Source organism: Microcebus murinus, chromosome 27 (genome assembly GCF_040939455.1).
Source record: "Microcebus murinus isolate Inina chromosome 27, M.murinus_Inina_mat1.0, whole genome shotgun sequence".
Lineage (NCBI taxonomy): Eukaryota > Metazoa > Chordata > Mammalia > Primates > Cheirogaleidae > Microcebus > Microcebus murinus.
In genome coordinates, this window is record NC_134130.1 from 4,395,018 (window position 1) to 4,420,562 (window position 25,545).

General features: G+C 62.9%; 3 protein-coding genes across 5 annotated transcripts in view; 2 read left to right on the forward strand and 1 right to left on the reverse strand.

The window, feature by feature from the left end:
• Positions 1–8,731: 8,731 nt before the first annotated feature.
• On the forward strand, positions 8,732–13,940 carry DUS3L (dihydrouridine synthase 3 like). 2 transcript variants are annotated; one of them, XM_012761633.3, is made up of 13 exons: positions 8,732–8,906; positions 9,622–9,910; positions 10,386–10,898; positions 11,323–11,364; positions 11,541–11,693; positions 11,861–11,977; positions 12,183–12,248; positions 12,325–12,435; positions 12,649–12,745; positions 12,904–12,979; positions 13,292–13,480; positions 13,570–13,698; positions 13,790–13,940. In XM_012761633.3, exons 1-13 carry the CDS (start codon positions 8,800–8,802, stop codon positions 13,860–13,862), a joined length of 1,962 nt encoding a protein of 653 aa, XP_012617087.2. In that variant the 5' UTR covers positions 8,732–8,799; the 3' UTR covers positions 13,863–13,940. The 2 variants fall into 2 exon arrangements, 1 of the variants encoding a protein (XP_012617087.2); XR_002222589.2 differs by lacking the exons at positions 13,570–13,698; positions 13,790–13,940 and having other exon boundaries at positions 12,582–12,745; positions 13,292–13,364.
• A 67-nt stretch (positions 13,941–14,007) lies between these two features.
• On the forward strand, positions 14,008–16,094 carry PRR22 (proline rich 22). Its single transcript, XM_012761635.3, has 3 exons — positions 14,008–14,583; positions 14,687–14,749; positions 15,048–16,094. The coding sequence occupies exons 1-3, from the start codon at positions 14,454–14,456 to the stop codon at positions 16,076–16,078; spliced, it is 1,224 nt and encodes a 407-aa protein (XP_012617089.2). The 5' UTR covers positions 14,008–14,453; the 3' UTR covers positions 16,079–16,094.
• Positions 16,095–17,433: 1,339 nt separating this feature from the next.
• CATSPERD (catsper channel auxiliary subunit delta) overlaps positions 17,434–25,545 on the reverse strand; it is a 34,282-nt gene continuing 26,170 nt past the window's right edge. For both annotated transcript variants that reach the window (XM_075998106.1, XM_075998105.1), the window contains 6 exons: positions 24,106–24,158; positions 23,092–23,166; positions 21,560–21,688; positions 20,611–20,785; positions 19,109–19,266; positions 17,434–17,802 (listed from right to left, as the gene is read on the reverse strand). In XM_075998106.1, coding sequence (XP_075854221.1) covers positions 17,547–17,802; positions 19,109–19,266; positions 20,611–20,785; positions 21,560–21,688; positions 23,092–23,166; positions 24,106–24,158 — 846 coding nt within the window. In that variant the 3' untranslated portion in view covers positions 17,434–17,546. The remainder of the gene's footprint in view (positions 17,803–19,108; positions 19,267–20,610; positions 20,786–21,559; positions 21,689–23,091; positions 23,167–24,105; positions 24,159–25,545) is intronic.

Below are 25,545 nucleotides of genomic sequence, written 5' to 3' on the forward strand. Positions count from 1 at the left end.
GGGCGCACGGACGGCGCGGGCGGCCTCGGCGCGCGGAGCGGGGCTCCGGGGCGGCGGCGCGAGAGGCCCGGGCGCTCCGAGCGGCTCCACGGCGCGCTCTCCCGCCGCCTCCGCCGCTCCCGCCGCGGACGGCTCGGCCGGCGCGGGCCGGGGGCGGGGCCGGGGGCGGGGCCGGGGGCGGGGGCTCGGGTTTCCAGGTCCCGGGAGCCGCCCCCGCCCCTCCCCGCCCGCCCCCGCTCCTCCCCGCCCCGGCCCGAGGGTACGCGAGGAGCGCAGGTGGCAGGGGCGCGGGCGCCGCAGACACCGGCCTAGACGGCAATCTCCCACGGCCCCGGGGACCCCGATGGCGCCCCTTCGGGAAAGCTGGGGCCCCAAGACGCCCCTCCCCAAGGGTCCCCTCCTGGGATCTAAGAGCTACAGCTGCCCCGACGCCAGTGCCTGTGACCCTCAGCGCCCCCACCCCGAGGATCTAGCTTACTGCCAGACCCCTCCATCCTGCCCTAGGTCCCCTTCCGGAAAACAAGCCCCCAGTAAGTCCCCTCACTAAGAAAACCCTCCAGGGGAGCCCCCGGAGCGGTGCCCCCTCCAGACTAGCTGGCTCCCACCCCCACTCTGGGGACACCCGACGGCGCCTCTCCTGTAAATCCGGAGCCCCAAGTCGCCCCCTCAGGTCCCCGCCTCTGGCCAACTAAGAGCCACACCCCACCCCACGACGACGGTGACCGCCACCTACAACTCCTCCACCCCTCTGAGGATGGTGCCCCACCCCGTCCTGCCCGGGTCCTCTTTCCAAAACGCTGTAGGGGAGACCCCGAGTTCTCCCCTAAGACGGACGGCTCCCGCTGTCCACGGCGCCCCCCCTCAAGCAGCGGTTCCCCCCGACCCGTCTGGCCTCAGAGCCCTGCAGGGCACCCCCTTCTCCCTGCTGGCCCCCGCCTGCGCCTCTTCCTGGGCACCCAGACTCACCGGGCCCCCCATTATCCCAGACGGCTCCGCGTTCCCAAAGCGCCCCCTGGCGGCACGGGCTGGCGGGGGCGGGGCCAGGCCGGGTGGGCGGGGCGGGACTGCCGTGGCCCCGCCCCGTCCCAGCAGAGCTGGGGGGAACCCCCGCCCCGCAGCAGGCCGGACGCCCCCGCGCGCGGGCTTCTCCCCGCGCCCCTGCGTCCTGGGGGCCCCGCGCTCTGGTTTCTCCCTCCCGCCGCCTGATTTCTTGGGGCCTCCTTGCCACTCCCGCGCTGGCCGCCGCATTCTCCATCCCGCAGCCTGAGGGTTCCTACGGGGACCAGGCCTTCCTGGCAAGGAGCCTGTCCCCGCCACACACGCAGGTCCCCGCCAGGGGCCTGTACGACTGGCCGCGCTGCGCGGTGTGCCGCAGGTGGGCGCTCGCGGGCTGGCGCGCGCGGGTCGCTGCACGTGTGAGCGCGGCGCATGCCGGGAGGTAAATTCGGGGGTGGGGGACATGAAAATGGGTGTGCGTCAGAGGAGTGGCAGCCCGTCCCCTGGTCCAGAATGGAGAAGGACAGAGATCTGTGCTCTCTGTGGCCTAGGGCCGCTACTTCCTCTCCCCATGCCTCAGTTTCCCCACTTGTAACACGGGGTATTATGGGTAGATCCTAATTGGATGAGTAAGAATGAGTCACCGTGCCTGGCGCCGGGTGAGCATGTCCCAATGTCTGCCATCATTGGTGACTCGAAATGCTGGCGTCCGGGCGCCCGCACCCGCTCACACGCACACGCTGGCCGGGAGAGAAGGGCGTGGCGCGGTGGCCGCTCACGCACAGACCCCCAAACCGTTGTTCCGGGCCGGGTCACACCCACCCATCGCTATACCCCCATTGGCGTGCAAACCCGGACACCCTGATGACAACAGTGCCATTCCTACACAGGGTCACGACCACCCACGTACTGACACACGACCGTCTCCTCTACTCGCATCGCACGCGGACACACACACTCTGGGGGGTCCTTCTTTCCATCAGATCTCACTGGTGCACGCAGACACGAGCACGCACTGTCCCTAACACACACGCATGCGCACACGAGTTGTGGGGCTCCCCTTGGAGAGAGCGGCACACGGACACACGTATTGACACACTGAGCCCGCGGGCCGCAGAGTGGCTCCTCGGTTGCTGGTGCACACCCAAGCATGCACGCGTGCACACGCACACACACTCGGCGGATCGTTACACACGAAGTCACCGGGACACTCCACACGGACGCTGCAACCCATGCCTGGCGCGTGCACACAACACACGGTGCTCACACACGTGCACGCGTGCGCACGCACACACACGCTGGGCCGTCTGGGAGCCCCAGCCCCCCCTTGCACACGGGCAGCCCGGCCAGGCGCACAGCCCCGCCAGCCACCATTAAGCTGTCACCAGCCGCCCCTAGGCCGCCTCCCGCTCACCCCACCCCGCCTGTGCCCCCCTCCCCGCCACGGCTGGGGGCCGCGGGGGCCTGCAGACACATGGGCCGCAGGACACGCACATGTGCCCACCATGTGGACGCTCGTAAAACGGTTGCCCTGGCAACGGCGACTTGAAAGACTTGGTTCTTCCTCTAGGATAGGGGGGGACCCTGCAGGGGGTGGAGCCAAAGCGGGGGGCGGGGCGCGAGGCAGGAGGTGGGGACACAAGGACCCACGCCCACCTCCAACCATCACACTCGGGACACACGCTGACACACACACACTTGGGGCAGGAGCGTCCGGGGCCAGCCCCACATGGTCACCCCAGAAACACAGGTTCCTTGTGTCCCGACCCCCTCCCGCGTCACCGCACACTCGTCGACCCACACACTGTCACCCCCTAGACAGGCAGCGACAGACAGACACCCTGTCACACTGGCTGGCTCACACTGCAGCGGGGCTCTGAGGCGCCACACAGACACGCCCGCCCTTCCAGGACCCCTGCAGCCCCAGCCAGGCCAGGTGTCCCTGCGGAGAGCCGGGCCAGGAAGGACCCTCGGTGGAGACCAGCACGCAGGACCCCGGCCCCTGCCAAGAAGCCGTCTGGGCTGGGCTGCCCCGGAGGCCAGGGGACAGGGGGCTGCTTCTCTGAGCAGGAAACGTGGCTTTTCACAATGCTTTATTTTTAAACCTTTTTTGTCCCAGACTTGGGCTGCTGCGGGGCCGCCTGGGTGTAGCCAAGCCTTGAACCTCCCCTGCTCCCAGTGCAGCCTGTGGGTGGGGCTTCCAGAGCATGGACGTGGGGAAACTGAGGCTCAGAGAGGTGCACAGGGGCACCCATGGGCATGTGACCTTGATTGGAGCCCGCTGGCCCCGGGGTCAAGGCCGCGGCAGGGGCAGCTGCCTGCCTGTGCTCCCCGGTGTGTTTGACCGAGACTAGTTCCATTTGTTCTCTGCACGCTCGAGTGTCTCCCCAGGTAACTCCTGGCATCGCCCACCCCCAGCCTGCTCTGTGCCCACTCGGTGGTTGTGGAACCCAAGGATCAGAGAGGTCAAGTTGCTGACCCAAGGTCACACAGGAAAGAAGAGGCTGGAAACTGAGGCAGGAGGACTCCGGACGCTCCAGGCCTGCCCCCCTCCCCCGGAGCTGGGCCCCTGCCCTCCCCGGGAGGCCGCTGCTCCCAGGGGAGCGTCCTTTTCCTCGGGTGGAGCCTGAGGCAGAGGTTCCTGGAGGCCAGCAGCTGCTGGCCAAGACTCGGACTTGGCTGGTGGAGAAGTTTCCATCTTAGCGCCAGGAGTTGGTCCAGGTCCAGCGGGCCCGGGGCTGCAGCTCGGGACCCCCAGGGACCAGCCCTGTGGGGGTGGAGGTGGCCGGGTGCCCACTGTGTCCCCGGGGGCCATCTCTACACGCTGCGCACTGCCCCCAGCCCCCAATGTGCTGCTGACTGACCTCACTGGGCCTCAGTTTCCCCCTCTGGGAAATGGCTCCCACGCTGACCCTGTGCCCGGCACTGTGCACACGTTGTTCCTGATGGGTGTCATTCTCCCATGGGCGAGTGAAGGGACCCGCCCAGGTCACGGGGAAACCCAGAGGCTCCTCCACACTAGGCTTGGGGGCTACTGATGGATGGCACGCGGTCACTCCCATCCCAAGCCGGGCTGAGCAGAGACAGAGGTCCCAGCTCCGGCGGGGGACACGGAGCTGGACACACGCGTGGCTCCGTGTGGTCAGGCTGGGCCGCAGGAAGGGCCCCGGGAGCCGGAGGGGGGGCCGGCCAGGCCGAGATGGGGCCCACGGGGCCTGTGGGCGGCAGGAAGGGGCTGGTCCGCTCCAGGCCAGGATGGTAAAAACGGCTGGCGGTGGTCCCCGCAGAGCCATTTACAGCCACAGGTCGCAGGTTAAGGGCCCCGTCCCTGGAGGCCTTGGGCCAGCAAGGTGGGAAAGCCATCAAGCCCGCAGGGAAGCCAGGGTGTGCAGGGCGGGCGGGGGCCTGGGGGCGACGTTGTGCGGGCAAGGATCTGGGTCGGGGTTGTGCAGGCAGCTGTGGGGTGGGGCAGGGACTCCCAGGGACACGCACACTCGTGCACACACACACACACATGCACGGAGTGACAACCAGGCCACAGCCACCAATATGTACACACGGTGCCTCCCTCCTGCACGCGCATAGCCCGGTAGACACGGACACACGCTCACGTTGCACACGCACACACAGACACGCACGCACACACCCGTCACACACCCTCAGCAGCTTCCGCCGCGCACGCTCGCAGGCACACTCGCGACACGCGCTGGCGCCGGCTCCCCCGGGCAGGCCGCTGCCCGCCTGGCCGTCTCGCGTCCTTGGCCCCGGCTGCCCTAATCCCGGGCTCGTGTCCTGAAGCCGCGAGATAAGGGGCAGCTGCAGCCGCAGATAAAGGAGTCGCAGCCACAAATCCGGGGCGGCCGCGGCAGCGTCGGGCACCGAGCCCGGGGCGGCACCTGCCTGCCGCTGCCACCCCCATCCGGCCGAGAGGGTGGACGGAGGGAAGGGGGTGGGGGACTGGGGGGACCGAAGGAGGGGGACACAGAAAAGGAAATATAGAAAGCAAACAAAAAACAAATGTCGAGACAGAAGCAGGAAGAATGAGAGAGAGGAGGGAGCTGGTGGCTGGACCGGGAGCCAGCGGCTCTGTCCCCAGCCCACCTGCCTGTCACCTCCTTGCTCCAGGTCAGCCGCAGTCGGGCATCCGGACAACTCAGTCCAGGCTGTGGGGGCATTAAAGATGCGACACCAATAGCCAACCCAGGGCTCTCGGGAAGCCCTCGGTGCCCTGCCACAGACTTCGTGAAGGTGGGACCCCCTAGAGCAAGTTCTTCCCTCTCCGTGCCTCAGTCTCCCCAGCCACGCTAAGATGCATTCACTCGGCAAGTGTTCGCGGAGCACCTGCTGTGTGCCCAGCCTGGTGTTGGGCACTAGGGACGCACGGTGACCAAGGCAGATCCGATCCCCACCCTCTCTGGACTCACAGTCCCATGGGGAAGGCGGGCATGTGGCCAGGTAGTCACAATGTGACCCCCCGTGGGGGACTGCTTAGGCAGCCGCAGAGCCCAAAGCAGATGCTTGTCCCGCCCTGAGCTGGAAGCAGTCAGGGAAGCTTCCAGAGGAGCAAAAGGTGATCTGCAGGGGTGGGCAGAATGAGGAAGGTGATTGGGAGCAGGGAATGGTGTTTCTGGAAGAGGGAACAGCCTATACAAAGGCTCAGAGGTCAGACTGGTTCACGGAAGGTCTGAAATGAACTTGGTACTTGAGTTTAGGGAGCAAAGACGTGATAAAGGATGAAGCTTGGCAAGGCAGCAGGGGCCGTGGTACAGGGCTGGGGCCGTAGGGAGCCATGGCCGGATTGGGAGCAGGGAGAGCCATGGTCAGATTTGTGTCTTATTTATTTGTTTGTTTGTTTATTTATTTATTTATTTATTGAGACAAGGTCTCACTCTGTTGCCCAGGCTGGAGTGCAGTGGCATCATCATAGCTCACCACAGTCTCCAACTCCTGGGCTCAAGCGATCCTCCCTCCCCGGCCTCCCAGAGTGCTGGGATTACAGGCGTGAGCCACCGCGCCCAGCCCGGATTTGCGTTTTAGAAAGAGCTGGGAGGATGGGCTGGGTTGTTAGGGGCAGGAGGGAAGACTGATGCTCTGGCCTCTGACTAGGCACAGTGAGGCGGGGCAGCCCCCAGGCTGGGGACCTGGACTGGGGAGAGGTGCTCAGGCCACTGTGGCCCCCTCTGTGGGGAGGCCTGGGGGAGCCACCCAGGAGGTGGATGGAGCCATGAGGTGGGAGCTTTTGTGGCTACAGCAGGTGACAACTTTCATAATGGAAGCCTAGAGTCTCCCTGGGGTCTGGGGTTGTCTGGGGCTACTGAAGGGAGACGAGTGGGGGTCAGGGGCCCCCTCTGCACCCGTGGGATGAATGCTTACTCCATGAACACAAGACCAGAGCAAGGGATAAATGAGTCAGTCCATGAAAAACATTTACAATGAGGTCTGGTACACAGCAAGTGCTCAATAATCACTTAGCTACTGGGAAATGATTAATATTATACAATTATAACAATTATACATGATTCATGTATAGAGGTGAATGGTTATTTTTGTATGGTGATCATGGTTACCAATGGGCAGCCACAGTCCTCCTCCTACAGGAAGCCTTCTGGGATTGCCTTACACAGAGGGGGTGGGGTCATCACAGGGCAGAGCCAGGCAGCCCCAGCAGATCTCTCCTTGGAAGCTGAGGCCCAGAGAGAGGAGGCCACATTCCCTCTGTGCGCCTGTTTCTCCCACCTGTCCAAATATCTCCCCAAAGGGGTCTGGGGTACCTGTGAGATGATCTGAGGACAATGGGACAGGCACCCCGGGAGGGAGGCATGAGCTCCCACCTACGGAGGTGGGCAAACCTGGCTGGGCGAGAAGTCTTGCTCAGACCGTTGTGGCTTCTTCCAATTCTAGACTCCCAGGTTGTGACATCTTTATTCCCAGATTGTCCTACAGAGGGCAGCCGAGGCCAAACTGCCAACCCTCCCCTGCACTTTCTCCCTGGTCCATGAAAAGCTGGTTCTGTGCCTGTTGTGGCCTTGGGCAAAACCCTTCCCTTTTGGGGCCTCAGTTTCCCCATCTGTTATAAGAGGAGAGCACAGTGTCAGTCTCCCTTCCCAGGAAAAGCTTTGTCAAGTTTCGAGTGAAATGCAAGGGGAGGTTAAAGATTGATTACGCCATGCAGTGGCTCACACCTGTAACCCCAGCATTCTTCGGGGCCAAGGTGGGAGGATTGCTTGAAGCTAGGAGTTCAAAACTAACCTGGGCAACATAGCAAGACCCCATCTCTACAAAAAATTTTAAAAATTAGCCAGGCATGGCAGTGTTCGGCTGTACTCCCAGCTACTTGGGAGGCTGAGACTGGGTTGCTTGAGCCAGGTGTTGGAGGCTGCAGTGAGCTATGATCGTGCCACTGCACTCCAGCCTGGGGGACAGAGCGAGACTCTCTTAAAAAGAAAATCAGTTGATCTGCCCAGGGATTGTGTTCCTGAATGTAATTAGGGAAAATCATCGTATTACTAATGTAATAACAGTGTCTGCTTAAAATTTATTGTTACTTATTGAATCCTTATCTTCTAAAGGGGATACTTTGATCAGCTCCGTTTTATGGACGAGGTGACTGGCTCGTAGGGAGGTTAAACGAGATGCCCAGTGTTCATGGATGATAGGCGCTGGGATTCAAACCAACCTGAGTCCAGAGCCCGGAGCTCCCTGTGCATATCAAGTCTCCTCTGGGAACCGGGGGCTTTAGGGGCACAACAGGGCATAGTGGGGACTGTGAGAAATGGTAAGTAGATCATGCCTTCCTCTGCCCACAGCCCTCCATGGCTCCCACCTTACTCAGGGTGAAAGCCCACGTCCTCCTAAAAGGTCACCAGGTCCCGCACAACCTGCCCTGTCACCTCGCTCCCCCGCCCGCCTCCCTCTCTCTCCTTTAACCTCTCTGCTCCAGCCACAGGGGCCTCCTCCATGGTAAAACTTCCAATGCCAGGACTTTTCCTCCTGCCTTGGGACATTTGCACTGGCCGTTCCCTCCACCTGGAACCCTTTTCCCTCTGATAGTCCTATAACTGTTTCCCCCAATTCCTGCAAATATACTCAAACATCACCTTCTCCATGAAGCCTTCCCTGGCCATCCTATGAAAAATTGCAAACGCCCAAAAATTGCAACAGTACCGTCTCACGTATGGCATACTTTATGTATTTATTATACTTTTGTCTGTGTCCCCCACTCCTATGCAGGCTCTTTTTTTTTTTTTTTTTTTTTTTTGAGACAGAGTCTCGCTTTGTTGCCCAGGCTAGAGTGAGTGCCCTGGCGTCAGCCTAGCTCACAGCAACCTCAAACTCCTGGTCTCAAGCAATCCTGCTGCCTCAGCCTCCCGAGTAGCCGGGACTACAGGCATGTGCCACCATGCCCGGCTCATTTTTTCTATATATATTAGTTGGCCAATTAATTTCTTTCTATTTATAGTAGAGACGGGTCTCGCTCTTGCTCAGGCTGGTGTCGCACCCCTGAGCTCGAGCAGTCCGCCCGCCTCGGCCTCCCAGAGAGCTAGGACTACAGGCGTGAGCCACCGCGCCCGGCCAAAAGTGTTGATTTTTGTCTGTTTTGTTCATTGCCACCTTTGCGAGCCCGCCAAGTATGTGACACCGGAGGCCCCACCCCCTGAAGACTCCGCCCCTGTGACGTAGTCCCGCGACGATGACGCCACCGGAGCGACCCGAGCATGCGCACTTCCGCAACACAGCCAGGGCAGACACGCACGACCCGGAAGGTCTTCCCGCTACACTCCAGCGCGGGCGTGAGAAGCGCCGATGGCGGAGGAAGCGTTGGAGGCCCCAGCAGAGAATGGTGGTGGTGGTGGCGGCGGCGACTCAGGAGCCAGCGCGTCGGAACGGGGCGTTGCGCCTATTAAACCTCAGTGAGTCGCCGGGCAGTAGGGAAACTCGTGGGGCCTTCCGGGCACCCGTAGCGCGGCCCGAGTGATGCATGCCGGGAGATTAGCTGGTGACTCAGGGCGGGAAACTTGCTGGCTCTTCAGTCCGGGCCGTTCCTCTGCCGGCAGGGTGGTCAGCGGCGGGCCGGAACTCATGCATGTTGGGGGCTGTCAGATGCGATTAAGTACACGTGGTAGTGCAGGCGGGGTTTGAGGCGAGGCCCGCGGTGTATTCTGGGGGCTGTAGTTTGTGCGCTTTTGTCAAAACAGCGCATGCGTACCTCCCACCGTAGCGCGGGGGGCGGGGGGCCGGTGCGAATATTGCGGGGCATGCTGGGGCTTGCGGTGTTTGAAGGGCCGAAAGGTGTTCTGGGTAATGTGGCGTCTTGTACCCCGGTGCAAGGCATGCTGGGACTTGTAGTTTCCCTGAGCCTAACCTGAGCAGGAATCTCGTGCCTGATTAACTGATAGTTTAGCGCAACACTGTGGGCAGTGGGGGCCCAGGGACAAAGCAGCTATTCCCTGTGGCTTTGAACTGCTCCTGAACCGGGAGCTGGCCCGTTCTAAGTAGTGAGATCCCCATCAGGAGAAGCATTTAAGCAGGGGCAAGTGTTCTCAGCCGCCTTTTCTCAGCATTCATTCTGTGGTCAGAGGAGGGACCCCTGGCAAGCTCTCCTTTCCTCTTCCTTTGCATTGGCAGATACCTCACCACCAAGGAGGAGTTTCACAAATTCCTAGAAGCCAAAGGGCAGGAGAAGCCTTGCCAGGAAACTGAGACAGGAGACCCCGGTGGCAATGACCTGGCTGAGCCTGAGGCCAAGCGGATCCGCCTGGAGGATGGGCAGACGCAGGATGGGCAGACAGATGGGGCAGCTGAGCACGGGGAGCCGCTGCCGGCTCAGAAGAGGGCCCGGGGCCAGAACAAGGGCCGGCCCCACACGAAGCCCACACACTACGACCAGAACAGGCTCTGCCCCTCCCTGATCCAGGTAAGCGTGGCCACTGAGGTGTCCCTGCTGGGACAGGTAGGAGTAGGTGGTCTGGTCTTGTCTTTTCTTTTCTTTTCTTTTCTTTTTTTGAGACAGAGTCTCACTCTGTTGCCCGGGCTAGAGTGAGTGCCGTGGCGTCAGCCTCGCTCACAGCAACCTCACACTCCTGGGCTCAAGCGATCCTCCTGCCCCAGCCTCCCGCGTAGCTGGGACTACAGGCACGCGCCAAGCAGGTGGTATTTTCTACCAGCCGCAATTGTTAGAAAGTCCCAGGGTCTGAGCTTTCCGTGCCGCCATTCAGTCTTCCTCCTTGTGCTGCACGACGTGAAGGTTGCGACCGTGCTTGTCACGAAGACACCGCGGCACGGCGAGGCTGCCGACTGGCCCGGGGACGCGCAGCCAGGAGGGCGACCCAGGGTTCCCATCCAGGTTGCCGCAGCTTCTCCGTCCTCCCTCGCTGCCTCTGCCCCCGCAGGAGTCGGCGGCCAAGTGCTTCTTCGGCGACCGCTGCCGTTTCCTGCACGACGTGGGCCGCTACCTGGAGGCCAAGCCCGCCGACCTGGGCCCCCGCTGCGTGCTGTTCGAGACCTTCGGCAGGTGCCCCTACGGCGTGACCTGCCGCTTCGCCGGGGCCCACCTGGGGCCCGAGGGCCAGAACCTGGTGCAGGAGGAGCTGGCGGCCCGCTGGGCGCACGGCCCGCCCGTCCGCAATGGCCTGGACAAGGCCCTGCAGCAGCAGCTGCGCAAGCGCGCGGTCCGCTTCGAGCGATCGGAGCAGGTCCTGCGCCAGCTAAGCAGGGGCCCCCCGCCGGCTGCCGCCGTCCCCCAGGTCACGGCGGCCGAGGGGGCTCCGGGGCAGAACAACTGTGAGGCCCCGGTGGCCCCTGTAGACCCCGGCGCCGCCACCCCTCCCCACAGCCCTGCGCGGACCTGCGGACCCCTGACGGACGAGGACGTGGTCAGGCTGCGGCCCTGTGAGAAGAAGCGGGTGCGTGTTCCCCGGGGGCTGTGTCCTTGGGGACCTCTCTGTTGATGCCCCCTGTCTGAGCTCTGCACTGGGCCCCGTCGTCAAGGAGCCCAGTCTCAGGGGCCAGGAAGAGCTGGAGATACACTGTCAGTCCCAGAGGATCAGGGCTGGGCAGATGGGGATAGTATGGAAGCGTTTCTGGAACAGAGGGCATTGGGACTGGGGTTTTGAGGGTTGAGTAGGAGCTCTCCAGTGGAGAACAATCCAGGAAAAAGAACATTCCTTACAAAGATATCTACTGGCCTGTGCAGAGGCCAGAGGTAGAACGGGGCCAGGCTGGTCCGGGCAGGGTAGAGCATGTCCTAGATTGTGGGGAGAAGGGACCCCAGAGGCGTCGGAAGCTGTGTTGGAGGACGGAGCTTCACTCACGTGTTTTTCTCTCCAGCTGGACCTCGGCGGTAAACTGTACCTGGCGCCCCTCACCACGGTAGGGCCCGGGCGGGGCTGGTGGGCTGGTGGGTGGCGGTGTGGCCAGTCGGCAGCGGTCAGCGTCTGTCTCCGCCGCTGGGTCTTGGGGCTGGAGCGGGTGTCGGGTCCCTGCCTGCGCGCAGACACGCGTGTCTCCTGCGCGCCATACGCGCGTCTGCGTGTGTCCGGCCCCAGTGCGGGAACCTGCCCTTCCGGCGGATCTGCAAGCGCTTCGGGGCGGACGTGACGTGCGGGGAGATGGCCGTCTGCACCAACCTCCTGCAGGGCCAGACGTCCGAGTGGGCGCTGCTCAGACGCCACCAGTGTGAGGACATCTTCGGCGTCCAGGTCAGTCCTGCCGGGCGCCCGGCCGCTGCGTCTCAGAGCCAGGTTCGGGGTCTGCCTCGGCGGCTAACGAGGGCCGCCGGCCTTGGGCTGGGGGGCCCCCCAGGGGACCACGAACGGCCCTGGGGGCGGTTTGCACCCGCCCCTCACCGGCTGCCTGCCCGCCACAGCTGGAGGGCGCCTTCCCCGACACCATGACCAAGTGCGCCGAGCTGCTGAACCGCACCGTGGAGGTGGACTTCGTGGACGTCAACGTGGGCTGCCCCATCGACCTCGTGTACAAGAAGGTGGCCGCCGCTCCCCCTGGAGTGCAGAGCACGTGCGGCCTGGGTGGGGCGGGTGGGGGCTGGGATCAGCGCTGCCCCCCCCACGGACTTGTGCCTCCGTTTCCCTTTGGGACAGTCAGGGCACTGAGCGGGCAGGCGGCGTGGCGGGTGGTGGGTCCGGGGCCCGGGTACATGCGGGGCCGGCCCAGCCTCTCGTGTCCCCCAGGGCGGCGGCTGTGCCCTGATGAATCGCGCGGCCAAGTTCCAGCAGATCGTCCGCGGCATGAACCAGGTACGGCCAGGCCCCGCCCCACGGCCACCCCGGCTGCCCGGCCCCGCCGACCGCCCGCCCTCCCGCCGCCCCGCAGGTGCTGGACGTGCCGCTGACCGTGAAGATCCGCACGGGCGTCCAGGAGCGCGTGAACCTGGCGCACCGCCTGCTGCCCCAGCTGCGGGACTGGGGTGCCGCCCTCGTCACGGTGGGTCTCGGGGCGCCGTGGGCCTGGGCCCTCGGGGCGCCCCCGTCCCTTCCTAACGGCCCCTCTCCTCCCGTCCCTCCCTCTTCCTCTCGCCTCTCCCTCCGTGTCTGTCTCCGTCTGCCTGCGTCTCTGCGTCTGTCTCTCAGCCTGTCCCTCCCCGTCTCTCTCTCTCTGCCCCTCTCTGCGCCTCCCTCCCCGCCTGGGGCCCCCCAGCTGCACGGCCGCTCCCGGGAGCAGCGCTACACCAAGCTGGCCGACTGGCAGTACATCGAGCAGTGCGTGAAGGCGGCCGGCCCCATGCCCCTGTTCGGTGGGTGCCCGACGCCCCAACACCCGGGCCACCCCCGACCGGGACTCCTTCCTGCCGCCCTGCCAGGGATCGCTGGGTTTGCAAAAACTCCTGAAGGGAGCCCCAGCATCCCGCCTGCCCGCGTGCGGCTCCCTGAGACCACTGCCTCTGTCCCTCAGGAAACGGTGACATCTTGTCATACGAGGACGCCAACCGCGCCATGCAGACCGGCGTCGCCGGGATCATGATTGCCCGGTAAGTGGGGGGTCGCCGAGGCTGGCTTGTGCCTGTGCACAGCAGCAGGTGTCCCCGCATGCAACGCGCGCTCCCACCCACCCCTGCCCCGTCGCGCTGTTTGTCCCGGAACGGGAGAGGCGTCAGGAGGTGTCGCTGGTCGAGGCAGAGGGGACGGGAAACCTCGCGGCGGGTGGAGCGTTGGCGGGTGGAAGCTCCTGGGCCCGGGAGGCCGGGTGGCCGCAGCGAAAGGCTCAGGCCGGTGGGTCTGGCGTCTGCGCGGCGGCGTGGGCCCGGCTCTCGGCGGGGCCTGCTGACGCGCCCGCCCCGCAGCGGCGCCCTGCTGAAGCCCTGGCTGTTCACGGAAATCAAAGAGCAGCGGCACTGGGACATCTCGTCGTCCGAGCGCCTGGACATCCTGCGTGACTTCACGAGCTACGGCCTGGAGCACTGGGGCTCGGACACGCAGGGCGTGGAGAGGACCCGGCGCTTCCTGCTCGAGTGGCTGTCCTTCCTGTGCAGGTGGGCGCCGGGGCGGCCGCGGGGTGTGTGTGTGTGTGTGTGTGTGTGTGGCCGGGGCTGGCCCGACCGTGTCCCTGGACCTGCCCCAGGTACGTGCCCGTGGGCCTGCTGGAGCGGCTCCCGCAGAGGATCAACGAGCGGCCGCCCTACTACCTGGGCCGGGACCACCTGGAGACGCTCATGGCCAGCCAGAAGGCCGCGGACTGGATCCGCATCAGGTGCCGGGCGGGGCGGGCCCTGGGCTGCCATGGGCTGGGCTGGGGTGCCTGGGCGAGGCCTGACCCTGACCTGCCCGCCCTCCCTCCCCAGCGAGATGCTCCTGGGGCCAGTGCCCCCCAACTTCGTCTTCCTGCCAAAGCACAAGGCCAACGCGTACAAGTAGCTGCGGGCGCCGGGGGTGGGGGCCTTCCGAGGGGCCCCCCAGGGCACAGAGAAGACAATAAATTTTATTCTTTTAAAATCCAGGCCTTTCTGTGACACCAAGGCTGCCCCTTCCCGGCCCCTCCCTGGAGCTTGTCCCCCACTCACCCTGTCCCCTGACTGTTCCTCGCCTTTTGCTCACTCATTCGCGAGCCCCGGGCTGGGTTCTGCAGGTGCCCGGGGGCAGGGGTCAGGGGGGCTTGAGCAGGACGAAGGTGTGTGGACAGGGTGGCCTCGCCCACATGGGTGCGGATCAGGGCGGCCTGCCTGGAGAAGGTGGCCTTGAAGCTATTAGCTGGGCGTTGCTGGTGGAGGCAGAAGGCAGCCTGGCCCTGGGTCCTCCTGCTGTTGGTGACACCTGCTGTGGGCTCCCTGTCTGTCCCCTGGGCCACCCCCACCCGGAACCCTGCCCAGTGGGCGGGCCGGGCCTGGAACCCGCCGCCCTGAGTAACGGGGCAAACAGAACCCTGGGGACTCTGCGCCCGTTCCCCGGGTGGGCCGCCTGCTCCTGCCGCCTGCCGACCTCCAGCCGGGCGCTGCCGCCCGCCTCCCCATGCAGCACCCCAAGCCCTTCTACGCACCCACGGCTCCCCAAGAAGGTTTCGGGCCCCGGGGCCTGGAGGGTGCCGAGGGGCCGGGCAGCCAGCCCGCGCCCGCCTGCGCCGAGCCGCCTCCCGCCGTGGGTACGAGTCGGGCGGGTGGGGTGCCCGCAGGGTCAGGGCCCGGGCTCCCGGCCACCAGCCTCAGGGCCGCAGCCGTCCCCCCTCCGGGCACCTTTGTCCCCAGGCTCCTCGACCCTGTACCACCCCCCAAACCCGGAGAAAGAGGTGTTTCCGGCCCCCCCTGCAGGTACGGGCCTCCCCCACCCTTGGGGAGGAGCTGGGAGAGGGTTAGCATGGGGGGCCCTCCTGCCCCTGGCCTATCCCTAGATGGGACCCCGAGGGCAAGGCCTGTGTCCCGCACCCCTAGTCTGGCCCCTGGAACCGTATGTGTCTGTTTTGCCCCAAATGGGCCCCCAGGGCAGTGCCGTGCCCACGTCTCCCAGAGAGGCCCCCAAGGCAAGGCCGTGTCCCCTGCCGCCCAGACAGGCCGCGGCGCGGGCCGCTGGGGTGCCAGGAGCGGCTCTCAGGCCCTGCCCGGCCTGCAGGGTTCCAGATGGCCCCCTGCGGGTGCTTCTTTGATCCTCGGATCTACCGGATCGAGTGGGCCACCACCGACTTCGGCCAGTCGTCCCTGTACAAGCTGGTGGCAGCGGGCGGTGTGGGGCCCGCGGGGGTCCCGGCTGGGGGCCCCGCCTCGCCGGGCAGCTACCTGCTGGAGCCCCAGCACTACCTCAAGGCCCCAGGGCCACCCCCGTACCCCCCCTACCAGCCGGCGCCCGGCGGGGCCCAGTACCTCCTGCCCTACTTCCCGCCCGAGGGGCCCGGCCCGGAGGCCCTGGGCTTCGTGGGGGACGGGGGCCCGCCCGCCTTTGTGGAGCTGCCCCCGCCGCCCCCCAAGGAGAGCAAGCCGGCCCCTGTGGTCATCGCGCTGCCCGCCGAGCCCGCGCTGCCGCCCGGCGCCTACGGCCACCTCAGGGGCAGCCTGAGCCAGTTCCCCGCGCCCGAGGCCGCCTTCCCCGCCAAGGAGCTGCCCGCCCCGCCCGGCCCCGAGCCCCAGGCGGCCGAGGCCCAGGAGGCGGCCGCGCCGGGCGGGGGCGAGGCCAAGGCCCCCGAGGCGGCCAGAGCCTTCGCGCTGCCGGACAAGGTGCTGCTGGAAGACGCCATGAAGCTCTTCGACTGCCTGCCGGGCGGCGCGGAGCCCGAGGGGGGGCCCCGCAAGGCGCCCGCGCCTGCCCTGCCGGACAGCGGGGGCGGGGGCGACGACTCGGCCAGCGACATCCGCTCGCTGCACCTGCCGGACGAGCTGCTGTCCTTCGACTACAGCGTCCCCGAGATCCTGGACACCGTGTCCAACGTGGACTGCTTCTTCAACTTCAGGGCGCTGGACGACGAGCCGCCGCCCCGCCCGGGGCCCCCCGCGGTGGACGCCTCCGCCCCGGCCCTGCCCGGCAAGAGGAAGGCCGGCTCCTCGGCCTCCAAGAAGGGCAGGCCGGGCGGGAAGGGCAAGCAGCCCGCGGGCCCCGCCAGCACCGCCCCCCCGGGGCCCAGGCAGGACCTGGGCGCTGCCCCCCATTAAAGCGCGTTTGATCTCAGCTGCGTGTGCGCTGGGGCCTGGTGGGTGGGCGCGCCTGTCCCCTTGCCCTGTGGCCCGAGGGCGGGCGAGGCTGGCCCGGCCTCACAGAGGCCTCCGGAGCCGACAGGGGTCTTCGGAAGGAAGACCAAGGGCCCCGCGTGCAGGGAGGCCCTGGCAAAGGGCGTGGCGGGGGCGAGGGGCTGGGGTCGCTTTTCTGTGACAAAACGCACCTGGGGGTCACAGCAGATGCCTGCCAAGGACTCCAGCAGGAACCTGCAAACAACACAAACCAGAACCCCTAAGAAAGGCAGGGAGACGTGGGAACGGTCACAGACGGGGCACTTTCGGGGCTTAGATGAGGTGAACCAGGAAGGGAGAAGAGTGTATGGCAGAAACGGCCCAGTCCTAAGGACGGGCCGCTCTGCACCCCGCTCTAAGGGGGGTCAGGAGACGAGTCCGGGGCTCCCGCCGGCCTGGGTGACCTCGGGGCGGTGGCCTAGCAGCGGCTGGCCAGGCAGGACTCCTCTGGCCCTGCTCCCCTTCCTCCCAGTGCACGCAGGGCCCTGGGTGGCCACGTCGGGCGGGAAGGACAGGACGGGCCTCCGAGTGGCGGCTCCGCTAGGGAGACCCGCGGAACCAGTCGCTGCTTTGGATATGGCAGTGGGGGCCTCGATGACATTGAGACCGTTGGCAATTCCAGATGACAGTAGAGTATATATTTGTTTAACTTCAGAGGAATGGGAGGGGGGACCGCCCACGTTTTCACTTAGAATGAGATGGGTGTCCCATGTGGCCTTGGATTCGGGCTCCCCCCAACAGAAAATTCACATGGGCCGTATATATTACATACATGAACACATACTATCGATACGTATGTATACATGTGTATGCACTTGTATATGCTGCATGCATACATAAACATGTATCTAATATGCATGCATACTGTCCATACGTGTGTGTGCGTGTATCTCTCTCTGCTTCTGCAGAATCGTGTAGACGTTGTCCACGCCGAAAGGAGGCAGGTGGGGCTTTGACCCGGGCAGGGGCCGTGGTTGGCACGTCAGGGCGCACTTGCAGGGCACCCCGCGCCCTGACGCCATCTCCAGAAAGTCGCAAGCCCTTGGCTGACCCCTTCCTCCCCGGGCCTGCAAAGCCCCGAGCGCGCCTGTGGTCCCAGCTATTCGGGAGGCTGAGGCGGGAGGATCTCTCGAGGCCAGGAGTTGGAGGCTGCAGTGAGCTGAGATGACGCCACTGCACTCCAGCCTGGGCGACAGAGCGAGACCCTGTCTCTTGAAAAAATATATTCCTATTGTTTAAAATTAGGGAAAAACAAAACAAAAATAACCCACACTGCTGGCTGCTTCACAACATCGCAGTTTATTTGAAGACAACGGCCCGGCCCGGCCGACGGGCTCAGGGATCGGCGCCGGCTTCCCGGGGAGTGAGGCGGCTTCCCAGGGGACTTCCTGCTCTACTTCGGTGCCAGCTTGGGGGACCTTAGCCAGTGGCACCTGCACAACCTTTTGCACCTCCAGCACAGCCTGGCCCCGAACATCTTGATCCTCTGGCCCTGGTTGGAGCTCAGCAGCTTGGGGATCACGTAGGCCAGCCACAGGGCCAGCATGATGCCGCCCATGAGCATGACCATGGTGAAGCCGGGGTTCACGCTGAGCGGCGGGTAGGCCCCGTGCACGTAGATGCTGAACATGGTCTGCAGGTGACAGTAGCTGCGGGGCGGGCAGGAGACGCTGTGGGCACGGCCTCGGGGCCCTCGCCTGTTGTCCCCGCACAGGGGTAGAGGCCCACAGGTGGGAGACCCGGGCCTGGCAGCAGTGAGCAGGCGCACCCAGTTCCCTTACATCCACGCCGCCTTTCATCGCTTCTGAGTCTGCGTCCTCTCTGTGTGTGTTGGCAGCTGTCCCCAGGGTCCCATGCCTCCCACTATGCCCGCTGTGAAGGTGGTGGAAGGGGCAAACTGAACCCCCCCGGAGGGGCGCTGCAGGGGGCCAGAGGGGGTGATCCTCGCGGTCCCCCCCCCCCCGGACGTCCCCACCCCACTCGGTGCCGTCCCCGGTGGCCGTCCCAGAGCTGGTCCCTTAGTCTGGGGCCGTTAGGGAAGGGAGGGCCTCCAAGTGCTGGGTGGGGGGGGCTTTCATCCATCTGGAGGGGACGGGCGATGGCGGACAATGATTTCATGCAGGGGTGATGACATGGGAAAGGGTGCCGTCCCGTGTCCCGCCCCCCACAGAACACGTTGGCCCACGTGGCGTGGCCAGGCGTGGCTTCAGAATCCTCTCTGCCCCCGAGGCTGCCTGCCTTGCAAATGCCTGCGTGTTCACCAGCCGGCTCCCGCCAGCCAGTCTGAAACCCCTGTGGCCCACGGACATCGGCACAGCCTGGTCCTGGGGGGGCAGGAGATGGGGGGCGGCTCCGGTCCACAAGCGTAGGGACTCGGGGCCACTGGTCATCCCTGGCCCCCAGCACCTGGCGGGGACTTGGCACTGAGTAATTATTTAACAAAGGAACAAGGCCGGGCGCGGTGGCTCACACCTGTAATCCTAGCTCTCTGGGAGGCCGAGGCGGGCGGATTGCTCGAGGTCGGGAGTTCGAAACCAGCCTGAGCAAGAGCGAGACCCCGTCTCTACTATAAATAGAAAGAAACTAATTGGCCAACTAATATATAGAAAAAATTAGCCGGGCATGGTGGTGCACGCCTGTAGTCCCAGCTACTCGGGAGGCTGAGGCAGGAGGATCGCTTGAGCCCAGGAGTTTGAGGTTGCTGTGAGCTAGGCTGACGCCACGGCACTCACTCTAGCCTGGACAATAAAGTGAGACTCTGTCTCAAAAACAAAAAAAAAAAACAAAGGAACAAACGTCCCCCGGAACTGAAAACATCACTCTCCCCTGGGGACAGTCTGAGCTGATGGGGGAGCCTGGCTTTAGGCAGGACCTGCCCAAGTGGAGGGAGGCAGGCGTGACCTGCCCCCAGGAGTGACGGCCGTCCTCTGCCGTCGGGAGGGACTGACCCCTCACCTGTAGTACGGATCCACAATGGCCAGGAAGAAGATGTAGATGCCGTTCCGTGGGCCAAAAACGATGGAGTTCTCTGTCCTGCCACCCAAGATCTGGTACGGGATCTCTGGCCACTGCAAGGGGACGGTGTTTTCGTCGTCGAAGCAGCTCACGTAGTTCTGGGGAGGAGAACAGAGCTGTGCCCACTGGCCCCGGGGAATGGGGAGGGGGCCCTGGCCCACCCCACTCCTCACCCGACGGGGAAGCCCAGGGCCAGGTGTGGGCAGCTTCGTGACCCTGCAGCGGGGGCTGTGGCTGCCCAGGCCCCGCCCCGCCAGGGGGTGAGTCAGGCGCTGCCAACAGCATGGGTGTGTTTTTGAGACAATCTCCCTGTGTCGCCCAGGCTGCAGTGCAGTGGCATCGTCACAGCTCACTGCAGCCTCCAACTCCTGGGCTCCAGCGATCCTCCCACCTCAGCCTCCCGGGTTGCCTCCCGGGACTACAGGTGCCCACCACCGCACCTGGCTCACAATTAAAAATTTTTAAATCCTTTGGAAGAAAATAAAATCTGGGGCACATAAAGACCATGTGAAATAAAAAAAGGAGACAGAGCTTAGGCTCGTGGCTCTTTTGTGTGGGCAAAGCCACCTCCACCTCATGGCTCCAGGCAGCTATGTCCCAGCCGATAACTGTGCTGAAAATGCAGGCTTGTGGCTCTCACCTGACGGAAAACCCGCATGTCACCCACTCACCGGGGCTGACGGGAAAAGTCGTGACAGCACAGTCTCTTAAATGCACACTCACATGCAACCGTGAACAAGACGGCCAATAAGAATTCGCACAATAGCACAGTGGGAAATAACACAAAAATGATGACAAACATGTAACTTTGTCTTTTAAAAAACCATCAAAGAGGCCGGGAGAGGTGGCTCAGGCCTGTAATCCCACTTCAGTTCAGGAGTTCGAGACCAGCTTGGGCAAGATAGTGAGACCCCCCCCACCCCCCGCATCTCTACCAAAAAATAGGAAAAATTAGCTGGGGCCGGGCGCGGTGGCTCCTAGCACTCTGGGAGGCCGAGGTGGGCGGATTGCTCAAGGTCAGGAGTTCGAGACCAGCCTGAGCAAGAGCGAGACCCCGTCTCTACTAAAAATAGAAATTAATTGGCCAACTAAAAAAACACATATAAAAAAAAATTAGCTGGGCATGGTGGCGCATGCATAGTCCCAGCTACTTGGGAGGCTGAGGCAGGAGGATCGCTTGAGCCCCGGAGTTTGTGGTGGCTGTGAGCTAGGCTGACGCCACGGCACTCCAGCCTGGGTGACAATAAAAAAAAGAGAGAGGCTCACTGGGCGGAGCAGACCGGGAACGTCCGTGGGTCCTGTAGTGCCAGGAGTTTGGACGGCGTCAGGCTTCTGCCTGTCATTGGCAAACGTCCCCACTGCCTTGCGGCGTCCTAGCGTGCTCTCCCGTCCCCCCAGGGAGCTCCCGATTCTTTCGGAAATAACCGAGGGGACAACGCTACCTCTCTGTCCCAGGTGGGCTCGCCCATCTCTTTGATGATGGTGGTCCAGTTCTGCGGCTGGTAATAGCACCCCGCCTGCTTGACCGACAGGGTGTACGAGTACGTGAACAGCCCGTTCACCTCCCGCAGCACGTAGTCGGCTTTCACCACCTCCTCGAAATGACCATCTTGCCACCTAGGACACGGGCACAGGGCGTGGCCTCGGGGCTGGGGCTGGGGCGTCACCACGCCATCCCGGGGCTGGGAGGCGGCGGAGAGCGAAGCAAGGGACCCCCTGGCCTCAGCTGGCGGAGACCACAGCGTGCGGAGAGGTGGGGACAGAGGTGGGGACAGCGCCGGGGGGAAGGGTCGGGGGTGGCAGCCGGCACTGGGTATTTTCCACAGGGTGGAAACCAAAGTTCTCTCCAAGAAGGGGCCACGTGACCAGAAGTGGGAGGAAACCGATGTCATGTTTCGCAACCCCATAATATCGCACATATTCGTGAATAAGCTAACGAGCCAACAAGACCCGTCGCCTCCCCCCTGCTGCGTTCCCGAATGACGTCTGAAAATATTCAAAAAGCCTACATTTACGGCTGTTAATCCGGGTGGTTTTTTTTTTTTTTTTTAAACCATCAGTTTTTGTTGAATGATGCATATTCTGTCTCGGTGCCACAAGCAACACAGTAGCCTGGACTGCGCTCTGCGACACCCCCGTGTGACTGTACTTGGAGATGGGGCCTTCCACACAGAGATGGCCACGTGAGTTGTATGTAACTCAGGCTTAGTGTTGGGCCCGGGGCTGGTTGGTGAACATCATACTCGTTGATGTATAAAATATAACAAATTAGAAAGGATCGTTTTGTTTCGTGGCCCCAGGGAAACAAATTTTTCTTCTAGCGTGGCAGTCAACGTGTTAAAAAGGTCACGGTGGTTAAATGAGGTCACGGGGACAGGGACGGGGACTCACAGCTCGATCACGGGCCGCCAGGGCGTGTCGTGGTAGACCAGGCGAGGACAGCCCAGGCGGTCGTAGGGGTAGTGCACCACCTGGTTCTTGGTGGACTTATTCCCCTGGAAACTGAGGTCGTAGAATTCCCTTCGAGAGAACAGGAAGCAGAGATGGGGGGTGGGGTGTGAGCTCCCGCCCAGACAGCCAGAACTTTCTCAGCCTCAGTTTCCCCTCTGCCAGTGGGGGTCCTTCTCCAGAGTGAGGAGAGGTGGCACCTGAGGATTCAGGGTCCAAGTGACACCAGAATCCCGTTTTGGGTAATTTTTAGGTGTCAACTGGGCTGGGCCACGATGCCCAGACGTTTTGGGCAAACGTGATTTGGATGTTTCTGCGAAGGGTTTTGTTTCTGTTTTCTTTTTTCTTTTTTTTTTTTTTTTTTTTTTTTGAGACAGAGTCTTGCTTTGTTGTCCAGGCTAGAGTGAGTGCTGTGGTGTCAGCCTAGCTCACAGCAACCTCAAACTCCTGGGCTCGAGTGATCCTTCTGCCTCAGCCTCCCGAGTAGCTGGGACTACAGGCATGCGCCACCGTGCCCGGCTAATTTTTTCTATATATATATTAGTTGGCCAATTAATTTCTTTCTATTTATAGTAGAGACGGGGTCTCGCTCTTGCTCAGGCTGGTCTCCAACTCCTGACCTCGAGCAATCCTCCCGCCTCGGCCTCCCAGAGTGCTGGGATTACAGGAGTGAGCCACTGCACCCAGCCTTGGTGGCTCCTTTTCTCCGACGAACCATCACTGACACACCTCTGCTGTGGTCTGAATGTCTGCGTCGCCCCCAAATTCCTCTGTTGAAACCCAGTCCCCAGTGTTGGGAGGTGGTGGGGCCGGGAGGGTGGCGCCCTCATCAATGGGATTAATGTCCTTAGAAAAGAGGCGTGGGCGGGGAGGCGTGCTCCCCCCGCCCCCTGTGCCAAGCAAGGACACAACGAGAAGGCGCCATCCGTCAAGCAGAGAGCAGACGCCGCCGGACCCCACATCGGCCTTGACCTTGGACTTCCCAGCCTCCCGCACTGCGAGCCATTGACTTCCGTCGTTTGTACCCCAGGGCGGAAGGCGCGTGGCTAGGGCGGCGGGCGTGGACCAGACAATCCCCGGCAAGCCCAGAAGCAGCAGTTTGGGGCTCGGCTCCGGAAGGGTGATTTGGGGCGGAGGAGGGGGGCGTGTGTTACAAAACACACGGGGGGGGGGTGCACCAGTGTGGAGAGGGGCCCCCCGTGCTAGCGCAAAGGGGGACCCGGCTTTGCCCCAAGGAGGACCTGGGACCGCCCAGGCCCGCCCGTCTGGCCCGGTGAGCCGGCTGCAGGCCGGGGGTGTCACAATGGTGGCACTTTGGCACCTGGCACGATGGCACGTGCACAGACTCTCTCCTGGCCAGACACGATTTTTTTTTTTTTTTTAAATTCCTAATTTGTCCTTGGTGTGTGTGTGGGGTCAGACGGTCACCACGGGGACCAGGGCAGGGACGGGGGTGGAGGGGCACCCTGGCTTACTTCTCGACGATGTAGTTGTAGTTGTCCTGAAGGACCATGGAGTCCAGGATGCCCATGGAGCAGGCGGAGACTTTGCTGAAACGCGAGACCACGGTGAGACGCTGCCCGCCCCGCCAGGAGCCAGGCGGCCACGCGCTGGCCGCGAAGTGGGGACACCCGTGCTTGTCAAATGAGCAAAGAGTGGAGAGGCGAGAGACCCCAAGGCCGGCAGGGGCCGGGTGGGGCGGGAACAGCCCTGACCCACCGCCACCGCGGTGTAGCTGGTCTGGCTTTTTTTTCTTAATTTACTTCCTAAATTGCGTTAAAATGCACGTAACAAAAAATCGATCATCTTAACTATTCCTTCCCCAGTTGGCCGCACCATTTACCCTCTTAACCATTTTTAAGCGCACAGCTCAGCGGCATGGCCTCACTCACAGCGCTGTGCAGCCGTCAGCACCCGCCACTTCCAGAACTTTCTCGTCTTCCCAAGCTGACGCTCTGTCCCCATGAAAACACCCACTCCCCAGCCCCACCCCAGCCCCTGGCACCCACCACCCTGCTTCCTGGCTCTGTGGCTCTGACGCCTCCAGGGACCTCCTGGGAGTGGAACCACACGGGACGTGTCCTTCTGTGTCCGGCGTCTCTCACTGAGCACGATGTGCTCAAGGATCATCCATGTGTCACCCTGTGTCAGAATCTCCTTTCTCTTTATTTTTTATTTATCTAAAGCTCCACCAAGCCTGGCTAATTTTTTAAAAAATTTTTGTAAAGATGGGGGGGGGGGTCTTGCTATGTTGCCCAGGGTGGTCTCGAACTCCTGGCCTCAAGCGATCCTCCCGCCTCGGCCTCCCAAGTCGCTGGGATTACAGGCGTGAGCCACTGTGCCTGGGTAATTATTGAACTTCTTATTACACAAATATGTCACTTATGCAAAAGTGCAAAGAATGATGTCGTGTCACCCCACTTGAGCAATCGTCACCTTGTGGCCAATCTCGCCCCATGCACACCCCCGCCTGGGTCCCCCACACTTACTTCTGAACGATGATCTTTTTGTCCAGGTTGCAACCGATGGAAATGAGCGTGGACTGCAGAGAAGGGGGACAGGGACGCGGGCCCCGGTCAGTGAGGGCCACTCAGAGCCCAGACCCAGGGACCCCTCCTCGGGGAGAGGTCTGGCACGCACGGGAGGGCTTCGGCAGCTGCGTGGGGCCTGGATCCCGAGTCCGTGACCCAGAGGGCTGGGACACCCGGCAGCCACAGCTGGCCCCACGGAGCGCAAGCCCCGAGAGCCTGCCCAGCCGTCGGGCACGGCCACATTCCCCGCGGCGCCCAGCTTCCTCTTAGTGGCTTCTCGGGGGCCAGCGCTAACCTGTAAGGCCCAGCACAGTGCCTGGCGCACGGAAGGCATGGGAGAAGAATGAATGAATGAATGAAGAATAAATAGACGCAACGGGAAAAACAGACAGATTTGGAGTGAGCCCCGCCTTAGAGACATGCTTCTCAAACTGGGGTGTGCGGCACCCTCAGAGCCGTACCGTAAGGTCTAAGAGCCCCAGGACCAGGGGACTTTTGGCACTTGAAAATTTGGCACCAGCCGGCAGTGTAAATGGATGAACAAGCGGTGCTACGTCCAGTCAGAGCGACAGTGTCTGGCTCTAAAAAGAAACGAGCTATCGCTGGGCATGGTCCCAGCCTGGGAGGCCGAGCTGGGAGGATGGCTTGAGCCCAGGAGTTCTTTTCTTTCTTTCTTTTTTTTTTTTTTTTGAGACAGTCTCACTTTGTTGTCCAGGCTAGAGTGAGTGCCGTGGCATCAGCCTAGCTCACAGCAACCTCAAACTCCTGGGCTCAAGCCATCCTCCTGCCTCAGCCTCCCGAGTAGCTGGGACTACAGGCATGTGCCACCATGCCCGGCTCATTTTTTCTATATATATTAGTTGGCCAGTTAATTTCTATTTTTAGTAGAGACGGGGTCTCGCTCTTGCTCAAGTTGCTTTCGAACTCCTGACCTCGAGCAATCCGCCCGCCTCGGCCTCCCCGAGTGCTAGGATTACAGGCGCGAGCCACCGCGCCCGGCCGAGCCCAGGAGTTTTGAGACCAGCCTGGGCAACATGGCCAGACCCCATCACTAAAAACAATTAAATTAATAAAAGAAATGAGCCCTCAAGCCACAGAAAGACATGAAGGAAACTTAAATGAATATTGCTGAGTGAAAGAAGCCAGTGTGCACAGGCTGCATGCTGTATGATTCCAGCTACAGAACATTCTGGAAAAGGCACAACTGCGGAGACAGCAGAACCATCGGGTGTGGGGGAGGGAGGGAGGGAGGGACAGGCTGGGCACAGGGCGTTTTCAGGGCGGCGGAGCTTCTCTGTTCGGCCCCATAACGGTGGGTCCCTGTCACCTCACATCTCGCCAAACCCGGGGACTGCGCAGTGCCAGGAGCGCGCCGTCCTGTCGCCGCCCGGGGACACA

Excerpts from the sequence above, each read along its gene's own strand:
- DUS3L (XM_012761633.3), top strand. The coding sequence starts at position 8,800 with ATGGCGGAGGAAGCGTTGGAGGCCCCAGCAGAGAATGGTGGTGGTGGT. Across the intron at positions 12,746-12,903 it reads CGGCCCCATGCCCCTGTTCG|GAAACGGTGACATCTTGTCA; the intron begins GTGGGTGCCCGA and ends TCTGTCCCTCAG. Across the intron at positions 13,481-13,569 it reads TGGCTGTCCTTCCTGTGCAG|GTACGTGCCCGTGGGCCTGC; the intron begins GTGGGCGCCGGG and ends GACCTGCCCCAG.
- PRR22 (XM_012761635.3), top strand. The coding sequence starts at position 14,454 with ATGCAGCACCCCAAGCCCTTCTACGCACCCACGGCTCCCCAAGAAGGT. Across the intron at positions 14,584-14,686 it reads CGAGCCGCCTCCCGCCGTGG|GCTCCTCGACCCTGTACCAC; the intron begins GTACGAGTCGGG and ends CTTTGTCCCCAG. Across the intron at positions 14,750-15,047 it reads GTTTCCGGCCCCCCCTGCAG|GGTTCCAGATGGCCCCCTGC; the intron begins GTACGGGCCTCC and ends CCCGGCCTGCAG.